Source organism: Nycticebus coucang, chromosome 3 (assembly GCF_027406575.1).
Source record: "Nycticebus coucang isolate mNycCou1 chromosome 3, mNycCou1.pri, whole genome shotgun sequence".
Taxonomy (NCBI): domain Eukaryota; kingdom Metazoa; phylum Chordata; class Mammalia; order Primates; family Lorisidae; genus Nycticebus; species Nycticebus coucang.
The window spans coordinates 143751520-143767035 of NC_069782.1; the positions used below are offsets into that span (position 1 = coordinate 143751520).

Genomic DNA, 15516 nt, shown 5'->3' on the forward strand with positions numbered 1-15516 from the left:
CTACGCTACTCATTTTAGAAGAACATGAAATGAGACATAGTAAGTTCACATTTCTTGAATTCTTGCTATGTGCTAAGCTAAGGCATTTCATTGAAATCGTACAGCAGCACTTACCAGTGTTTATTTGTTCCGTTTCAAAGATTTTGGTGTCTGAGGCTTAAATAATTTGTGCCAGGTCATCCAGCTAAAAGTAGCAGAGCCAGGATTTGCATCCAAGTTGTCTAACTCTAGGACCCATGCTTTTAACAGCTGTATACCGTATCAAATTGGATATATGTGACCTCCTGGGAAACAAGGATAACCCTTATCCTTCCATTGATTTCTCCATAAGTCTTAGTATGTGGTTTGCCCTGTGTGTAAGTTTGTGTGTGTGTGTGTGTGTGTATACAACAAAGCAGTATTTCAATATGTAGCATGCCAGGATTGTGTCGTACGGACTGTAGAAGTTCTCAGTAAATGACACAGGAGACACAGTAAGAACTTGGCATTTCCTAATTTATTTTGTATTGAAATGTTCTAAAAACCTTTGCATTTTATTTAAAGTACTTTTTAACCTTAGTAAAATAAGATAGGTTGATAAAACCATGTGATTTTTGAGTCTGTGATATGTTAAAAATATCAATAAATTTTTATTTTAAAAACTCAATAATATTTCATCAGAATTCTCCTGAGAAGCCATTTTGAAAAACAGACTTTGGGAACACCAATCTTTTAATAAAGAGAGATGTGAAAAATTTTAATAGAAGTTTCTCTTTTTGGCTCCTTATGTTTTTATATATGGAAATGGATTGGGGTGTTAATTGAGTGACTTTCCAATGTTATGAAGTAATATAGTAGCAATCAAAAACATAACCTGTCCTCTTCACATTTTTTAGGTGATTCAGCTTAATCTTCATGCCAACCTGTTTCTGTGTAAAGAAACTTAAAATTCAGTCTTCTGAAATGCCTAATTGGAAAAATAATCACAAGCATATGGAAAATTTTGATATTACATGTATTTTTTTCTGATCATGTTTCCATTTACCACATAAATTGCTCTTATTTTTAAATTATTATGGGTGAATATTAGCTTATAGCATATGTAACAGAATACTGATTCAGTTTGGGGTAAGAATATGGCAAATCGTATCATTTAAATTCTAGTAGAGATAATCATACCATAAATGTAAACTTTTATTATGTGTGTCGTTCAGGTTTTTTCTTTGTTTGAATAGGAGTAGGGATTATGGAGAGTATTTTAGGTGCAAATATGCAGTGTTAAACTGTTTGAATATTTGATGAGTGTTTTTTATTGTTTAGATGATAAAGCCCCAGTGACTGATACAAACATTCCATCCCATCTGGAACAGATGTTAGATATACTGGTTCAAGAAGAAAATGAACGGGAATCTGGAGAGACGGGGCCATGTATGGAATATTTGCTCCATCACAAGATCTTGGAAACATTATACACCTTAGGGAAGGCTGATGTAAGTTCCTAGTCCCCATCATGTTCTTGGGCGTGTAATGTAATACATGCATTAATGTTTTAGAGGTAATCTGCCCAGTATCCAATTTAATTATAGAAATGCGTGTTGAACACAGCAGGATTCACCTTAAGATTGTGGGAAAAGGAAAATTGTGTGGCCATTACAAGTACAGCGTCCTTAGAGATAGCAAAGCTCCCTATTCTCCAGACAACACCTGGTACTTGGGTTGCTTAGAATCCCAGTGCAAACATATGAAAGTAAGCTTGAAATGCATGTGCTCAGAATCAAGGGATATAAGAGAGAAGCCAGCAAAAACTGAGTTACAAAAATAAGAATTATTTTTCATAGTCCTAAAAGAAAATGTCACAGATTATTCCGACATTAATTCAACTTATAAGTGGTACTAATTTATATTTTTAGGCCTAATGAATGTTGAAAGATATTTGCAAAGCTTATGATATAAATATTTTGTGCCGCAAAACCTTCAAATTGTTTATGAACACAAATTTTCAAATCATGTGGTGATACCGAGGGCTGGTTTCCGGTCCCAGCTTTGTTTCTAAGGCACTCTGACCTTCATCAGGTCTCCTTGGTTAATTTTCTTCCTCTTTAAAAACAAGGAAGTGATTGCTTCCCAACCTCCAAAACTCTGTTGTTCGGCTCTATGAATTTTTTAAACACATGTGAAAAATCAAACTATAACAAAATAGACACATTTTAATACCGAATAGACTCATGAATAGTATATTAAAGACAATTCTCTCTCTCTCTCCTTTTTTTTTTTTTTTTTTTTTTGTTTGGCATTCAGGACGTTTATTGATGTGCCCAACAACACAGCAAACTCTATGGGTAGAGTGGGTGTCATTTACTGCTTCACTATTTTCCCCAGCAGGGTCGGCTCACAGCAGCTGTTTGATATGTAGTTTTTGAGTGTACAAACAGTTAAGACAATTCCCTTTTAACTAAGTATGTAATACTCAAATTCACTTTATAACAACACATTTAATATAAAAACAAATGTTCAATATTTTATAGATTGCCTTTTCTTCCAGAAGTCTAGAGCAATGGTTCTCACCCTTCCTAATGCCACGACTTTTTAATACAGTTATGTTGTGGTAACCTCCAACCATAAAATTATTTTCATCAACGAAAATAAAGGGTCACGGCATTAGGAAGGTTGAGAACCACTGGTCTAGAGCAAGGGCTCACTTATTGCCATAACAGTTCAACTTTACGGATTGAAAACAGCCGAGCTTTCAGATGAAGTTGATTTCCACTTGATGGCAGGATCCTAGATTTCTCAGATGTTAATACAGAGTCAGAAGCAGTAGATACAACTTGCTTGTGCCTGTTCCAGGCTTTTGCACTGATAAACCCACAGGCTGTATTCTTCATTGCTTGCATGTGTGGTCTTCAGAGCCCATAAGCTTTCTCCTGCCCCCAGACCATCATCGTAACACAGCATCCCGATGAATAAATATAGAGCATGCCTGTGCCAGACACCGTACTGATCTGATGTTGATACTTTTAGGCCATACTTGGAAACTCCCATAAGAAATTCTTCCTAGAAGGGAACAAAAGGCAACTTTCCATCTTGCTGGGCAACATCAGGTCCAGTGACCCGTCCAGCCCTTTTCCCTCAGACAGTTTCAGCTTCTCAGTGGCACCCACATATTTTATTCAAAATTCTGCACAGGTATCTGAATCTGAGTTTTGGTGGAATCTGTATCAAGGCTGGCCACAGTGCTGGATTGTGAAAGATCCCCAAGGCTAGAATCTACAGACTTGCTCTTGGTACTGATCTCGGTACTTTGGGAACTGCTACTGCTGTGTCACTTTTTGCCTTTCCAAAATATTTTTCACCATACCTTGATCCAGAAAAGATCTCGGCAGAATTCAATACTATTTTCTTCAAAGGTTCCAGAGACAGCCGTCTGCACAGAGAGCTTCTTTTTGTTCTGACATGGTCAGTTCTTTTCAGAGAAACAATCTACCTCACAGCTGTGGGCCCATCCCTGGGGCCACCTGTGCATCAGGGGGAGTTAGAGAGCCCCGGCCGCCGGTGCCTGGGCACCTACCCCAGTCCTTTCTACTTTTTTGTTATTGTTTTTGGAGATAAGTTCTTGCTCTGCCATCTGGGCTAGAGTGCAGTGACATCATCATAGCTCAGTGCAACTTCAACCTCCTGGGCTCAAGTGATCTCTTGGCTCAGCCTCCTAAGTAGCTACAGGATATGCCACACACCTGGCTAATTTTTCTATTTTTTTTTGTAGAGATGGGGGGTCTTGCTTTTCCTTACGTGGGTCTTGAACTCCTGGCCTCAAGTAATCCTCCTGTCTTGGTCTCCCAAAGTGCGAGGATTACATGCATGAGCCACTATGCCAGACCATTTTTAAATTCATACAATTTATATTTTCTGAGTAACTCATCTGCTCCATAATATCCTGTAGTTCATTTCTTCCCTTGTTTTTCTTGTCCAGACGAGAGAGGGATTATACAACATTAAATTGAATAAGTCTTAGTTTTTGAGCAAAAAGTTAGAATTGTACCAATAGTAAATTTATTTTTGATAAATAAAGGTGATTGTACATATTATTAATGGTTTATCTGAATAAAGTATTTCTTTTTTTTTGAGACAGAGTCTCAAGCTGTCACCTTAGGTAGAGTGCCATGGCATCATCATAGCTCACAGCAACCTCCAACTCTTGGGCTCAAGTGATCCTCTTGCCTCAGTTTTCTGTTTTTAATAGAGACAAGGTCTCGCTCTTGCTCAGGCTGGTCTCAAACTCATGAGCTCAGGCAATACCCCCACCTTGGCCTCCCAGAGTGTGAGGCTTATTGGCATGAGCTCCAGCACTGGGCCAAAACAAGGGATTTCTATCTTTAAAAATATTATTGTAAAAAAAAAAATTGTGCTTAAGAGTATAGTTTGTACTATTTTCAGATAACATGTCTATGGTGACATATTAGAAATACTCATTTTGTGACTTTTTTGAGCGTGAAGAGGTATAAGCAGCTTAATCATAGGACATATAAACCTGTTAATTCATACTCTTGATCCACACCATGAGTAATCATCAGGTTTACCTACTTTCCAGCAAATACTTAAAACAACTGGTGTGTTATGAAAATTTCTTTCTTTCTTTCTTTTTTTTTTTTTTTAAGAGGTAGGGTCTCACTTTGTCACTCAGGCTGGAGCCCAGTGGCCCAATGGTAGGCCACTATAACCTTGAATTCCTGGACTCAAATGATCCTTCTGCCTCAGCCTCCCAAATAGCTGGGACTATGAGTGCACACCACACCTAGCTAATTTCTTATTTTTTGTAGAAATGGGGTCTCACTATGTTGCCCAGACTGGTTTCAAACTCCTCGCTTCAAATGTCCTCCAATTTAGCCTCCCAAAGTGATGGGATTATAGGTGTGAGCTACCATTCCAGGCCTAAAACTTCTTTATTAAATATTCTTTGGCTATAATTTTGTATTGTAAATAATTTTGCAACTACGGTTGACCTTTCTATAGCATAGTGTTGAACTGCAAGGGTCCACTTACGTGTGTATGTGGATTTTTCAACCAAATACAGATGAAAATACAGTATTCCTGGCTTGTGAAACCCACCTATATGCAGAGCCCACTGTGGGACTTGAATATGTGAAAATTTGGCCATAGTTGGGGGATCCTGGAACCAGACCTCCATGGATACCGAGGGTCCATTCTCAATTGTTAGAATAACTCACAAGTTTATATTATAGAATTCCTTTTATTTACATGTATGTGTTAGAAGACTTCATTTATTCCTGCATAGATGATGGCAAGTTATCAATTATCCATCATTAGTGTAAGCAACAAGATTCTGCCATGGTTCTGGCAGGGGGTTGACTGTTAAAGAGTTTCACGTTGCCCCAGCATTTAGAATATAAGCAAGCTGACATTGCCTGAACCAAACTCTAATCTCAACAAAGTATCCTCACCATGCTGTTTATAATTACACGAGCCCGCGGTCTCATATGCTATACTGTGGTCTCGGATGTATAATTTTATTTCTAGAATACAGGTCTTTAGTATTTTCATGTAAAGTTTTTTTCTGGCTGAGTCCTTAACTGGCCAGTTGCCCTGTCATTTGCAGGTAGAATACATTCCCAGACATTGTCTCTTGTGCACGTGTGTTTGTGTTGTCTGTTCTTACTGGTGTTCCCATTTCCCTGTGCCCAGTGCCCCCCGGGGATGAAGCAGCAGGTCTTGGTGTTCTACACCAAGCTCCTGGGACGGATCCGGCAGCCGCTGCTCCCGCACATTAATGTGCACAGGCCAGTGCAGGTACCTTGTTCCCTTTACGTAAAATTATTAGACTGGATTTGTTATTTACATACTTGCAAAAAATACCCTGAGTTTAAAGAGTTTAAAACATTTTCTTGGCAGAAATTAATTCGACTCTGTGGTGAAGTCCTTGCAACACCAACGGAAAATGAGGAGATTCAGTTTCTTTGTATTGTGTGTGCAAAGCTAAAGCAGGATCCCTACCTGGTTAATTTTTTTCTGGAGGTATGGAACACTTCTTGTCAATCTTCAAAGTACGCTTATATTAAGATCATTATGAAAATTGAATCATCTAAATAATTTTAGAGGGAATTGTATTTTATGGTTTATCAGCTTGCTTTACTTTCCAGAATTATTTTTCATGTAAGATTACTGTTATATTCTCACTTGGAATCTCCTGGGGAAAAAAACACCTTCAAAGAATGCAGTTGAGCCAGATACATGGGGCAGTGCAGGGATCCGACTGGCACAAAACCAAGGCTTTGGAAGAGCTGGGAGTGTGAATGAGGAATAGAGAGGTGACAGAAGCTTACAGGCTATCCTGTTTTCAGCCAAGCTGACTCAAGTGTGTAGCGGGGGTAATCTGGCCTGGGGGAAGGCTGGCACGTGCAGATTTGGATAAGATGGCAAAAAGCATGAATTACCTCTCTAACCTCATGTAGTAGTTGGGAGCAGTGGGTCGGAATGCAGGGAGAATATTCAGGAGACTAGAAGTAGGCTCTCTATGGTCTGGTAACTGCTCAGGTGCAGGAAGCAGCGAAAGGCTGATTTGAGTGTGTGAATTTCTGACCCAATAAGGCTGCTGCTAGTGGAAAGACAGGAGACCCAAGGGAGTTTCTTTTAAGGGAGAAGATGATAATTTTGGTTCTGGAAGCTTTGAGTTGTCATGATATCCTGATAGAGATTATTAGCAGGTGTTTGGTGCTGCAAATCTGTGACGGGGGAGGGAAGTCTAGGTTTAAGAGATTTGGCAGTTGGGTGGCGCCTGTGGCTTCGTGGGTAGGGCACTGGCCCCCATATACCGAGGGTGACAGGTTTAAACCCGGCCCCGGCTAAACTGCAACAAAAAAATAGCCAAGTGTTGTGGCCGGCGCCTGTAGTTCCAGCTACTGAGGAGGCTGAGGCAAGAGAATTGCCTAAGCCCAGGAGTTGGAGGTTGCTGTGAGCTGTGACACCACGGCACTCTACCAAGGGTGACATAGTGAGACTCTGTCTCTACAAAAAAAAAAAAGAGAGAGAGAGATTTGGCAGTTATGTGCATAAATAATGTAGGTCCTGATGAGATCCCTAAAGTAGGAAGGGAATGGTTTCAGTAGGAACCAAAGTACGAGAGCTGAGGCAGCAGTTCCTCATCCCCAGGGAGCTTTTCTAAAGTGCACATTCCTTGGCTCCACCTCTAGATAGTCACATTCAGCAGGTCTTGGTGGGACTCTGGTATCTGCATTTTTATCAAGCCCCACAGAATACCAGGATACCAATAATCTTGAGAAAACTTTGGGAAACACTGGTTTAAGGAGAGAGTGCTGTGCTAAGACACTTCTCCCAACAATATTACTAGTATTTTAGATGAAATAAAATGTCTTACTTTCATAATGACTGTGATACACAAATTGATTTTGTTGGAAATTGGCAAGTTTGGTGTGTTCATGGGGTTGTTTTCTTTTTTTTTTTTTTTTTTTTTGTAGAGACAGAGTTTCACTTTATTGCCCTCGGTAGAGTGCCGTGGCCTCACACAGCTCACAGCAACCTCCAACTCCTGGGCTTAAGCGATTCTCCTGCCTCAGCCTCCCGAGTAGCTGGGACTACAGGCACCCGCCACAACGCCCGGCTATTTTTTGATTGCAGTTTAGCCGGGGCCGGGTTTGAACCCGCCACCCTCGGTATATGGGGCCGGCGCCCTACTCACTGAGCCACAGGCGCCGCCCTGGGGTTGTTTTCTTTTAATATGTGTGCTGTGAGCTCAGTCTCTCAAGAATATTGTTCTAAACTGTACTTCTAACAACAATTAAAGTGATTTTTTTTTTTTTTTTTTGAGACAGAGTCTCACTATGTTGCCCTCGGGCGTCACAGCTCACAGCAACCTCAGACTTGTGGGCTTAAGCGATTCTCTTGCCTCAGCCTCCCAAGTAGCTGGGACTACAGGTGCCCACCATAACGCCTGGCTATTTTTGTTGTTGTAGTTGTTATTGTTGTTTTGTTGTTTAGATGGCCCCTGCCAGCTTCGAACCCCCTAGCCTCAGTGCATGTGGCTGGTGCCATAACCACTGTGCAACAGCACCAAGTCAATTAAAGTGATTTGCAATTACTACAATATAACTTTTCAAGTCGAACCTTGAATTCGTTGAGCCTTTAGTGTGCTTCTATTATGACCAGTGCTGGGACAGGCCCTGTGGAGAAGCTGGTTTAAGTTAAATTTTAGCTTGTGTATATAATTTGATTTTTGCTTTTATTTCAAATGGAAAGGAAGACATTTTGCCTTAAAACTAATAATTTGTTTCTGTTAAGATTCTCTTTGTGATTGAGGCTTGAGTGTGTATGTTGGCAAAGGGTGCCAGCATTTTAGGCAAATCTTCTATTTATTTTTTTCTTTGCAAAGGCAAGTTGAAAAATCCTATCTCTTATCCTAAATTCAGTAATAAAAATGTCCTTGGACTACTTTCTTGTTTTCTTATAGAGTAGAAGTATAAGGGAAAGACATAGAAAAGTTGCTTATATTTAAGAGAATTTAGGTACTTTTGTGGAAATCTTAAGTCAAATGCTGATAACTTTAGAACTTTAAAATACTTTTATTTGTAAATTTATATTTTTTCCCTGTGATCTTAGAAAAATTAACATCAAGACTATGTATTTAGAGTAGCCCAATAAGAAAAATGTTAACTGCAATTGAAACCTCCTGAAACTTTTTTCCCACTAATATTAGTTATTTTTACTAGTAGTTAAATAGTTATCACTAACCTTACTCATTGCTGTTGTCCACTATAAAACATTTTGTATAGTTAGTACGAAGAATATCATAAACTCCTGCGCAATGGGAGAATTACTCTAAAGCAGTTTGTTGAAAGTCTGAGTGTTTTTATTTGACGTAACATTTATTGCTAGTTTGGTTAGGCACGTGAAATGTTAGTTGTAGAAAAACCTATTAAAGTACGGGTTCTGGCTTGCAAGGTTCTTGATACGATTCTTATACAACGTGTATTCCTTTTCAGAATAAGTTGAAGTCATTGGCTTCCAAAGGAATACCAAATGTAATTTCAGAAGATGAATTAAAAGGTCAAGATTCTTTGTCAACAGATACAGGACAGTCTCATCAGCCAGAGGCAGTGTCTGGCGGTGCTACTGGAGCAGAGCAAATGGAATTGGAGGATGAGTCCCCTCACGTGGACGACCTCTCCACAAGCCTGGACAACCTTACTGTCACTTCACTGCCAGAGGCCTCAGCTGCTCGTCCAAACCAGGATTATAATTTAGTGAATTCTTTGTTAAATCTTACTAGAAGTCCTGTGAGTTGTCGTCTTTACTTTTCTTTTTTTTATTATACAACTCACTTTTCTCTGACTCATCTTCACTTTTTTTCCTCTAACATGATCTCAATACTATGCCTTTAAGATAGAAAAAAGAAATCCATTCTTCTTTAGGTGTAAAACATTAACTCCTTTTATGTTGAATTTTTCCAAACAACTTGATGCGAATATAATTCAAGAATTGAAGGGGTATTTTTTTTCCCGTCATAGGATGGCCGAATAGCTGTGAAAGCTTGCGAGGGCTTGATGTTGTTAGTGAGTTTGCCGGAGCCCGCGGCTGCCAAGTGCCTTACCCAGAGCACTTGCCTCTGCGAACTGCTGACAGACAGACTTGCCTCCCTGTACCAGGCCCTACCTCAGTCAGTGGATCCATTAGATATTGAAACAGTGGAAGCAATTAACTGGGGGTAAGCACCATTGTTTATATTTTCCCCTAAAGGTTGACTTCTTACATCTACATTTTAAAATGCATTTCTGTTTTGCAGTGATAGAAATCTGAAGCTTTGAAAAGTGTAACATGACTTGTGATTGTTAAATGGGAATGTTTTCTTAAGGTTTGTGTTAAATTTATCAATCAGTGGTAGTGAATTGGTAGGGGAACAATTCAGCTATTATATAGTTAAACTATTTATATTTTCATTCATTACACTGATCAGTTTTTTTTTTTTTGAGACAAAGTCTCACTTTGTCACCCTGGATAAAGTGTCATGGTATCATAGTGCACAGCAACCTCAAACTCTTGGACTCAAGCAATCCTCTTGCCTCAGCCTCCCGAGTAGCTGGAACTACAGGTGCCTGCCATAATGCCCAGCTATTTTTAGAGATGGAGGTCTTGGTCTTGCTCAGGTTGATCTTGAACTCCTGAGCTCAAGCAATCCACCTGCTTCAGCCTCCCAGAATGCTAGGATTGCGGGCGTGAGCCACCACACCAGGCCTTACACTGATCAATTTTTAAGGGCGTACATTGAGACCAATAACTTTACATAATTATTTTTATTTAAGGCAAGAAACTCTAGGCTCTGTGCCTGTAGCACAGTGGTTACAGCCCCAGGTACTCAAACTGAGGTTGGCGGGTTCTAACCCAGCCCAGGCCAGCTAAACAGCAATGACAACTACAACAAAAAAATAGCCGGGTGTTGCGGTGGTGCCTGTAGTCCTAGCTACTTGAGAGGCTGAGGCAAGAGAATTGCTTAAGCCCAAGAGTTTGAGGCTGCTGTGAGCTGTGATTCTAAAAGAAGGAATCTCCTTTCTCATAAATAATTTCCACAGCCTGCGGAGCAGTCTGAGGTGTCTCAGGGCCTGCTCGTATAGAATCTCTCCTGCCTTAGTCTTTCATCCCTTCTACCTTGATTCTCCCAGGGAAATGGGATTATTGCAGCACATTTGTAAGTTATTAAAAAGTATAAAGCAGTGTAAATAAAAACCACCCATAATCCCACCACCTATGAGCAGTCTACCGGTTTGACATAATACCTTGTAATTTTTTTCTTTGTATGCTTAACTCGTCGTTTTTTACTTGTTCTTTTTCTGCCTTGTATTCTACCAGCATCCCTAGGGCTGACATCACAACTGCATTGCATTTTACGGCAGGAGGAGAAGCGGCCCCGTCGCTACCTTTTCAGATGCTCCCTTACCTTTCTTTCTTGCACCCCAGCAGCTGTGAACCTCCACCTTTCCCTTGCTGTCCCTTGGTCACATCTGTGGTGGACATCTGAGGAGCTGTCCAGGTGGAGTCGTCCTGCCGCTGCCTCAGCTTTAGTCTCTCTCTCCCCACTTTGTGAATGAAAATCATTTACAATTCTTATTAAAAGGTTTTCTCTTGTCTTTGGCTTGTTTTTAAATACCTCTCTGGTTGTCCGCTGGCATTGCCAGTTGACTGAGTCACGCGCCTTTATTTTCCTTCATTTGTATTAAATAGGGTTCATGCTCTTGGATAACCTTGGACTTAGCATTTCTTCCTTGTTCCTACAGCTTGGACTCATATAGTCACAAAGAAGACGCTTCAGCATTTCCAGGAAAACGAGCCTTAATTTCATTTCTTTCCTGGTTTGATTATTGTGATCAACTTATTAAGGAAGCCCAAAAGGTTTGAATTCTTCTTGTTGTTTATTGGTCATTTTAAAGTGTAAGTGTTTACTAAAGACATTGGAAATCCCTAGTTTATATCCCCAGATATATCTTAACTGTCTTAGGATAGCACAGTTGGTAAAATAAAGTGTGTGTGTGTGTGTGTCTGTGTGTGTGTGTGTGAACTACAATTCCAGAATAAATCAAAGTTCAAGTTCTGTCCTTTTAAGTTTCCTTAAGTGTTAATGGTGCAGTACGTCATAAGGTAGCATGGAGTTCCCTGTAGTCCTGCTCTTTGGGGAGATGTTAATACTATAAGGTCATTGCAATAATATTTTTGTCCCATTCCTCTTAGTTTTGGAAAATTAGAAAAAATATACATGACCCAATAGCTAACATCTAATCTAGGTTTGTATGCCATGGACAAGACAATCAAAAGGCAAGTTTTGTCTTTCCACACTGATTCAGATAGGGAGCAGAAACTGTGATTTGTTGCAGATGAATCTCTTTTACATTAATAAAAGGGTAACCATGCTTATCCTCCATTCTAGACTGCTGCTGTTATTCTTGCCAAAGCTGTTCATGAAAGATTTTTTATTGGAGTTATGGAACCTCAGTTAATGCAAACGTGAGTAACCTGTTTTCTTTAAAACGCACACACAGAGAACGCTGTCTTCATGCCGTTTCTGCCCACTAATCACTTATTTTTGATGCACTCAGCTCTGAGATGGGGATTCTGACATCAACCGCGCTGCTCCATCGCATTGTCCGGCAAGTAACCTCTGATGTTTTGCTTCAAGAAATGGTGTTTTTTATCCTTGGGGAACAGAGAGAACCAGAAACTCTGGCAGAAATTAGCAGACATCCTTTAAGACATAGGTTAATTGAACATTGTGATCACATATCTGATGAGGTAAGCAATGTAATGATTTAGAATTGGACTCAGAGTCTTTGAAATACTGATATTAAAGGGATGTTTTGAATACAGCCTCTGTTTTATATGACTTTAAAAATCAAAGGCATGAGAACAGTAACTCAAAGATATTTTTCAGTTAGCTTTTATCTATTTTGGTTTCAGATAAGCATAATGACATTAAGAATGTTTGAACATCTTTTACAAAAACCCAATGAGCACATTCTTTACAACTTGGTCCTAAGAAATCTTGAAGAAAGAAATTACACAGAATATAAACCTTTGTGCCCAGAAGATAAAGATGTTGTAGAAAATGGACTGATAGCAGGAGCCGTGTAAGTTTTTATCCAACTCTCTGAGTTCAGTGTTCTTTTTTTTTTTTATTGTTGGGGTTCATTGAGGGAGTTCAGTGTTCTGTTTAGAGTTAGAGCTTTCTCCTCTTGCTTCTGTCCCTTATTCTTGGGGTGGGGGTTTGGGGGAAAAAACACCGCTAACAATTAAAAAAATTTTTTAAATGTAAAATTAGATGCCCTAATAGTACTATCCTTTTAAATTACAAATGATACTATGTATTCATTAAACCTAATAACAAAATTTTTGGAGTTTGTTAAATTTGTCTATGACATATAAATACAGTATTCCTTAATTGTTTATATGAGCAGAATTGTGTAATGTTCTCTAAGAACACAGCAGAGAATCTTTCGGTTTAGAAAATGTCATAATAAAATATTGTTTTCTTGTACATCATTAAATTAAACTTAGAGATCTGGAAGAAGATCCGTTATTTACTGACCTTTCACCAGATAACACTCTGTCGAACCAAGAGTGGCTTCGCTCTCCTCCTGCTACTCCAGACCACCCCAGAAACGATGGGAAAACCGAAGTCCATAAAATCGTCAATAGGTGAGTTGCTGTCTAAATTTGACATCCGTCTCTTTTACTTATCTTTATAACATCGAATGGCTCTGCTCTGAGATTGTGCAGAACTATGTTATGAACTCAATCCTCTTTAAACATGATGTCAGCTTTTTTGTCTTCCTTGTGTAACAAGTGACAGCCTGGGGGCAACAGTTGGTAACAATAAAAAAGCTCTACTTAATACAAAAATAAAAACAAATGACTATGGTTAAACAAACCCTGGAGGTATCCCTATGTTTTTTAACATAAATGGACTTAATTTTAAGCAACCGCCAATTGTAACAACAGTGAGAACTGCCATTTTGGCAAAATGTATTTATTAAATAAATGTGTGCTAAGCAAAGGGCTGTTCCTTTTAGTTTGTGGTTTTACATTTTTGTAAAAGTTCCTTTTTCTATGGCAGTTTTCTTCTCTTTTTTCTTCCCTTGCAATAGTGTCATTGATCTGCCTGAGTGACTTTAGAGAAAATTACATCTGACTCCAGATGCAAAATTAGGAAGCATAAAAATCCCAAGTTCAATTACTGAAAAGCCTTATTCCTGAGATGAGCAGACCTCATGGCAGTCTGTTACTGTGCAGCAATCTAAAGGGAGAAAAAGAAAAACCTTTCTCTGGCTTCCTCCTGTTTTAAGTGGAATTAGTAACTTTTTCAGAAAGCCTTTAAAATAATGAAAGTATTTAATCTGTGCATTATAAGACTAACTCAAGATACGGATTTAACATAATTCTTGTTTTCAAGTTTCCTTTTGTATTAATATTTAGCTAAACTTTGGATACCAGTAGATAACTTAATACATGTTCAGATTTCATTGAATTGTGAGAGTATTCATGTTATTGCTTATGGCCTTTTTCATTTAAGTTTTCTCTGTCTGGTACCGGATGAAGCCAAATCATCTTACCATGTTGAGGGCACTGGATATGATACCTACCTCCGAGATGCTCACAGGCAGGTTAGTGCAGTAACTAAATTTTGGAAATGAAATGTGAAAATACACACACACAGTCTTTGTCACATTGCCCACTGCCATTGCTCCAAAGAAATGACTCCATTGTCATTAAAAAGAAGGAGGGAGGGGTGGGGAAAGGAAGAGCAGAGAGAGGGAAGGAGGGAGGGGGTGGGGGCTTTGGTGTGTGCCACACCTTTTGGGGGCAAGACACGATTGCAAGAGGGACTTTACCTAACAAATGCAATCAGTATAACCTGGCTTATTGTACCCTCAATGAATCCCCAACAATAAAAAAAAAAAAAATAGTGACACCTGATCTTTGCTCTCACTACTTTTGCTTTGTGCTGGGTGACCTTCACTTTGCATTTCACTGACTGTGTCTCTATCAAGATTTCTTTGTGCTCCTTTTTTTACTTTGAATTATCCCCTGCCTGGATCCATTTCTCCTCTTGATTCCAAATGCGGTGTCTTAAGAATTCTATCCACCCACCCTTGCTTCCCACCCACAGGCTGTTACCCTCTCCCTTTCCCAGCATTCGTAGACCCACAGTGAGTCACAAGTGTTGTCCGGGCCGCTCAGCTCTCCTTCAGACCCTGAATCCGACCTTTCTACCTCATAGAAACAGTTTCTCAACGGTCTGCTTTAGTTATTAAATTAAGGGCCTTTTCCTCACTATCTAATGCCAGAATAGTTTTATCAGCCCCAAAAGAAACCTTGTACAATTAAGCATCACTCCTCATTGCCTCCCCCTCCGGCCCCCCAGCCTCTGACAGCCACTGATCTACTTTTCGTCTCCGAGGCTTTGCCTCTTCTGGACATTTCACATAATCTGATCACGCCCTGTGAGTGTCTGCGTGGCTTTTTGTGTCTGGCTGCTTTTATTTAGCGTGGTGTTTTCCAGATCCATTCACGTTATACTGTGCATTGGTGACTGAATAACATTCCATCATATGGATTGTTTCTACTTTTTGGCTATTATGAATAATTCTATTGTCAATATTCCTTTAAAACTTTGTGTGTGAACATAATTTTCTTGGCTATGTGCTTAGTAATAAAATTGCTAGGTCACATAGTAATTCTTTTTTTTTCCTTAAAAAAAAACAATTTTTTGGTTTTCAGATATCCCTTTGAGAAGGAATTTTTTTTTCCCCCCAACATAAGCAGAGAGTTTATTTGGGCCAAGTTTGAGGACTCTAACCCATGAGGGTGGATTCTTGAATCTATGCATCCTGGTAATTTTGTACTTAACTTTTTTGAGGAACTGACGAACTCTTTTTCACTGTGGCAGCACCAGCAGATTCCAATTTCTCCATGCCCTCACCAATAAGTGATTATCCATTTTTAAAATTATAGTCATCCTAGTCG

The 15516-nt window shown here is 39.3% G+C and overlaps 1 protein-coding gene and 1 pseudogene across 2 annotated transcripts in view; one reads left to right on the forward strand and one right to left on the reverse strand.

The window, feature by feature from the left end:
- The window catches only part of FHIP2A (FHF complex subunit HOOK interacting protein 2A), a 40808-nt gene that overhangs the window by 12065 nt on the left and 13227 nt on the right, over window positions 1–15516 (forward strand). The window contains exons 3-13 of one of the 2 annotated variants that reach the window (XM_053584850.1): window positions 1300–1469; window positions 5680–5784; window positions 5887–6009; window positions 8991–9284; window positions 9516–9712; window positions 11277–11391; window positions 11924–12000; window positions 12093–12285; window positions 12451–12620; window positions 13048–13188; window positions 14063–14153. In XM_053584850.1, the coding sequence (XP_053440825.1) occupies window positions 1300–1469; window positions 5680–5784; window positions 5887–6009; window positions 8991–9284; window positions 9516–9712; window positions 11277–11391; window positions 11924–12000; window positions 12093–12285; window positions 12451–12620; window positions 13048–13188; window positions 14063–14153 (1676 nt within the window). The remainder of the gene's footprint in view (window positions 1–1299; window positions 1470–5679; window positions 5785–5886; window positions 6010–8990; window positions 9285–9515; window positions 9713–11276; window positions 11392–11923; window positions 12001–12092; window positions 12286–12450; window positions 12621–13047; window positions 13189–14062; window positions 14154–15516) is intronic. The other variant, XM_053584851.1, reaches the window with a different exon arrangement.
- Window positions 2679–3319, reverse strand: LOC128582548 (integrin beta-1-binding protein 1-like; annotated as a pseudogene).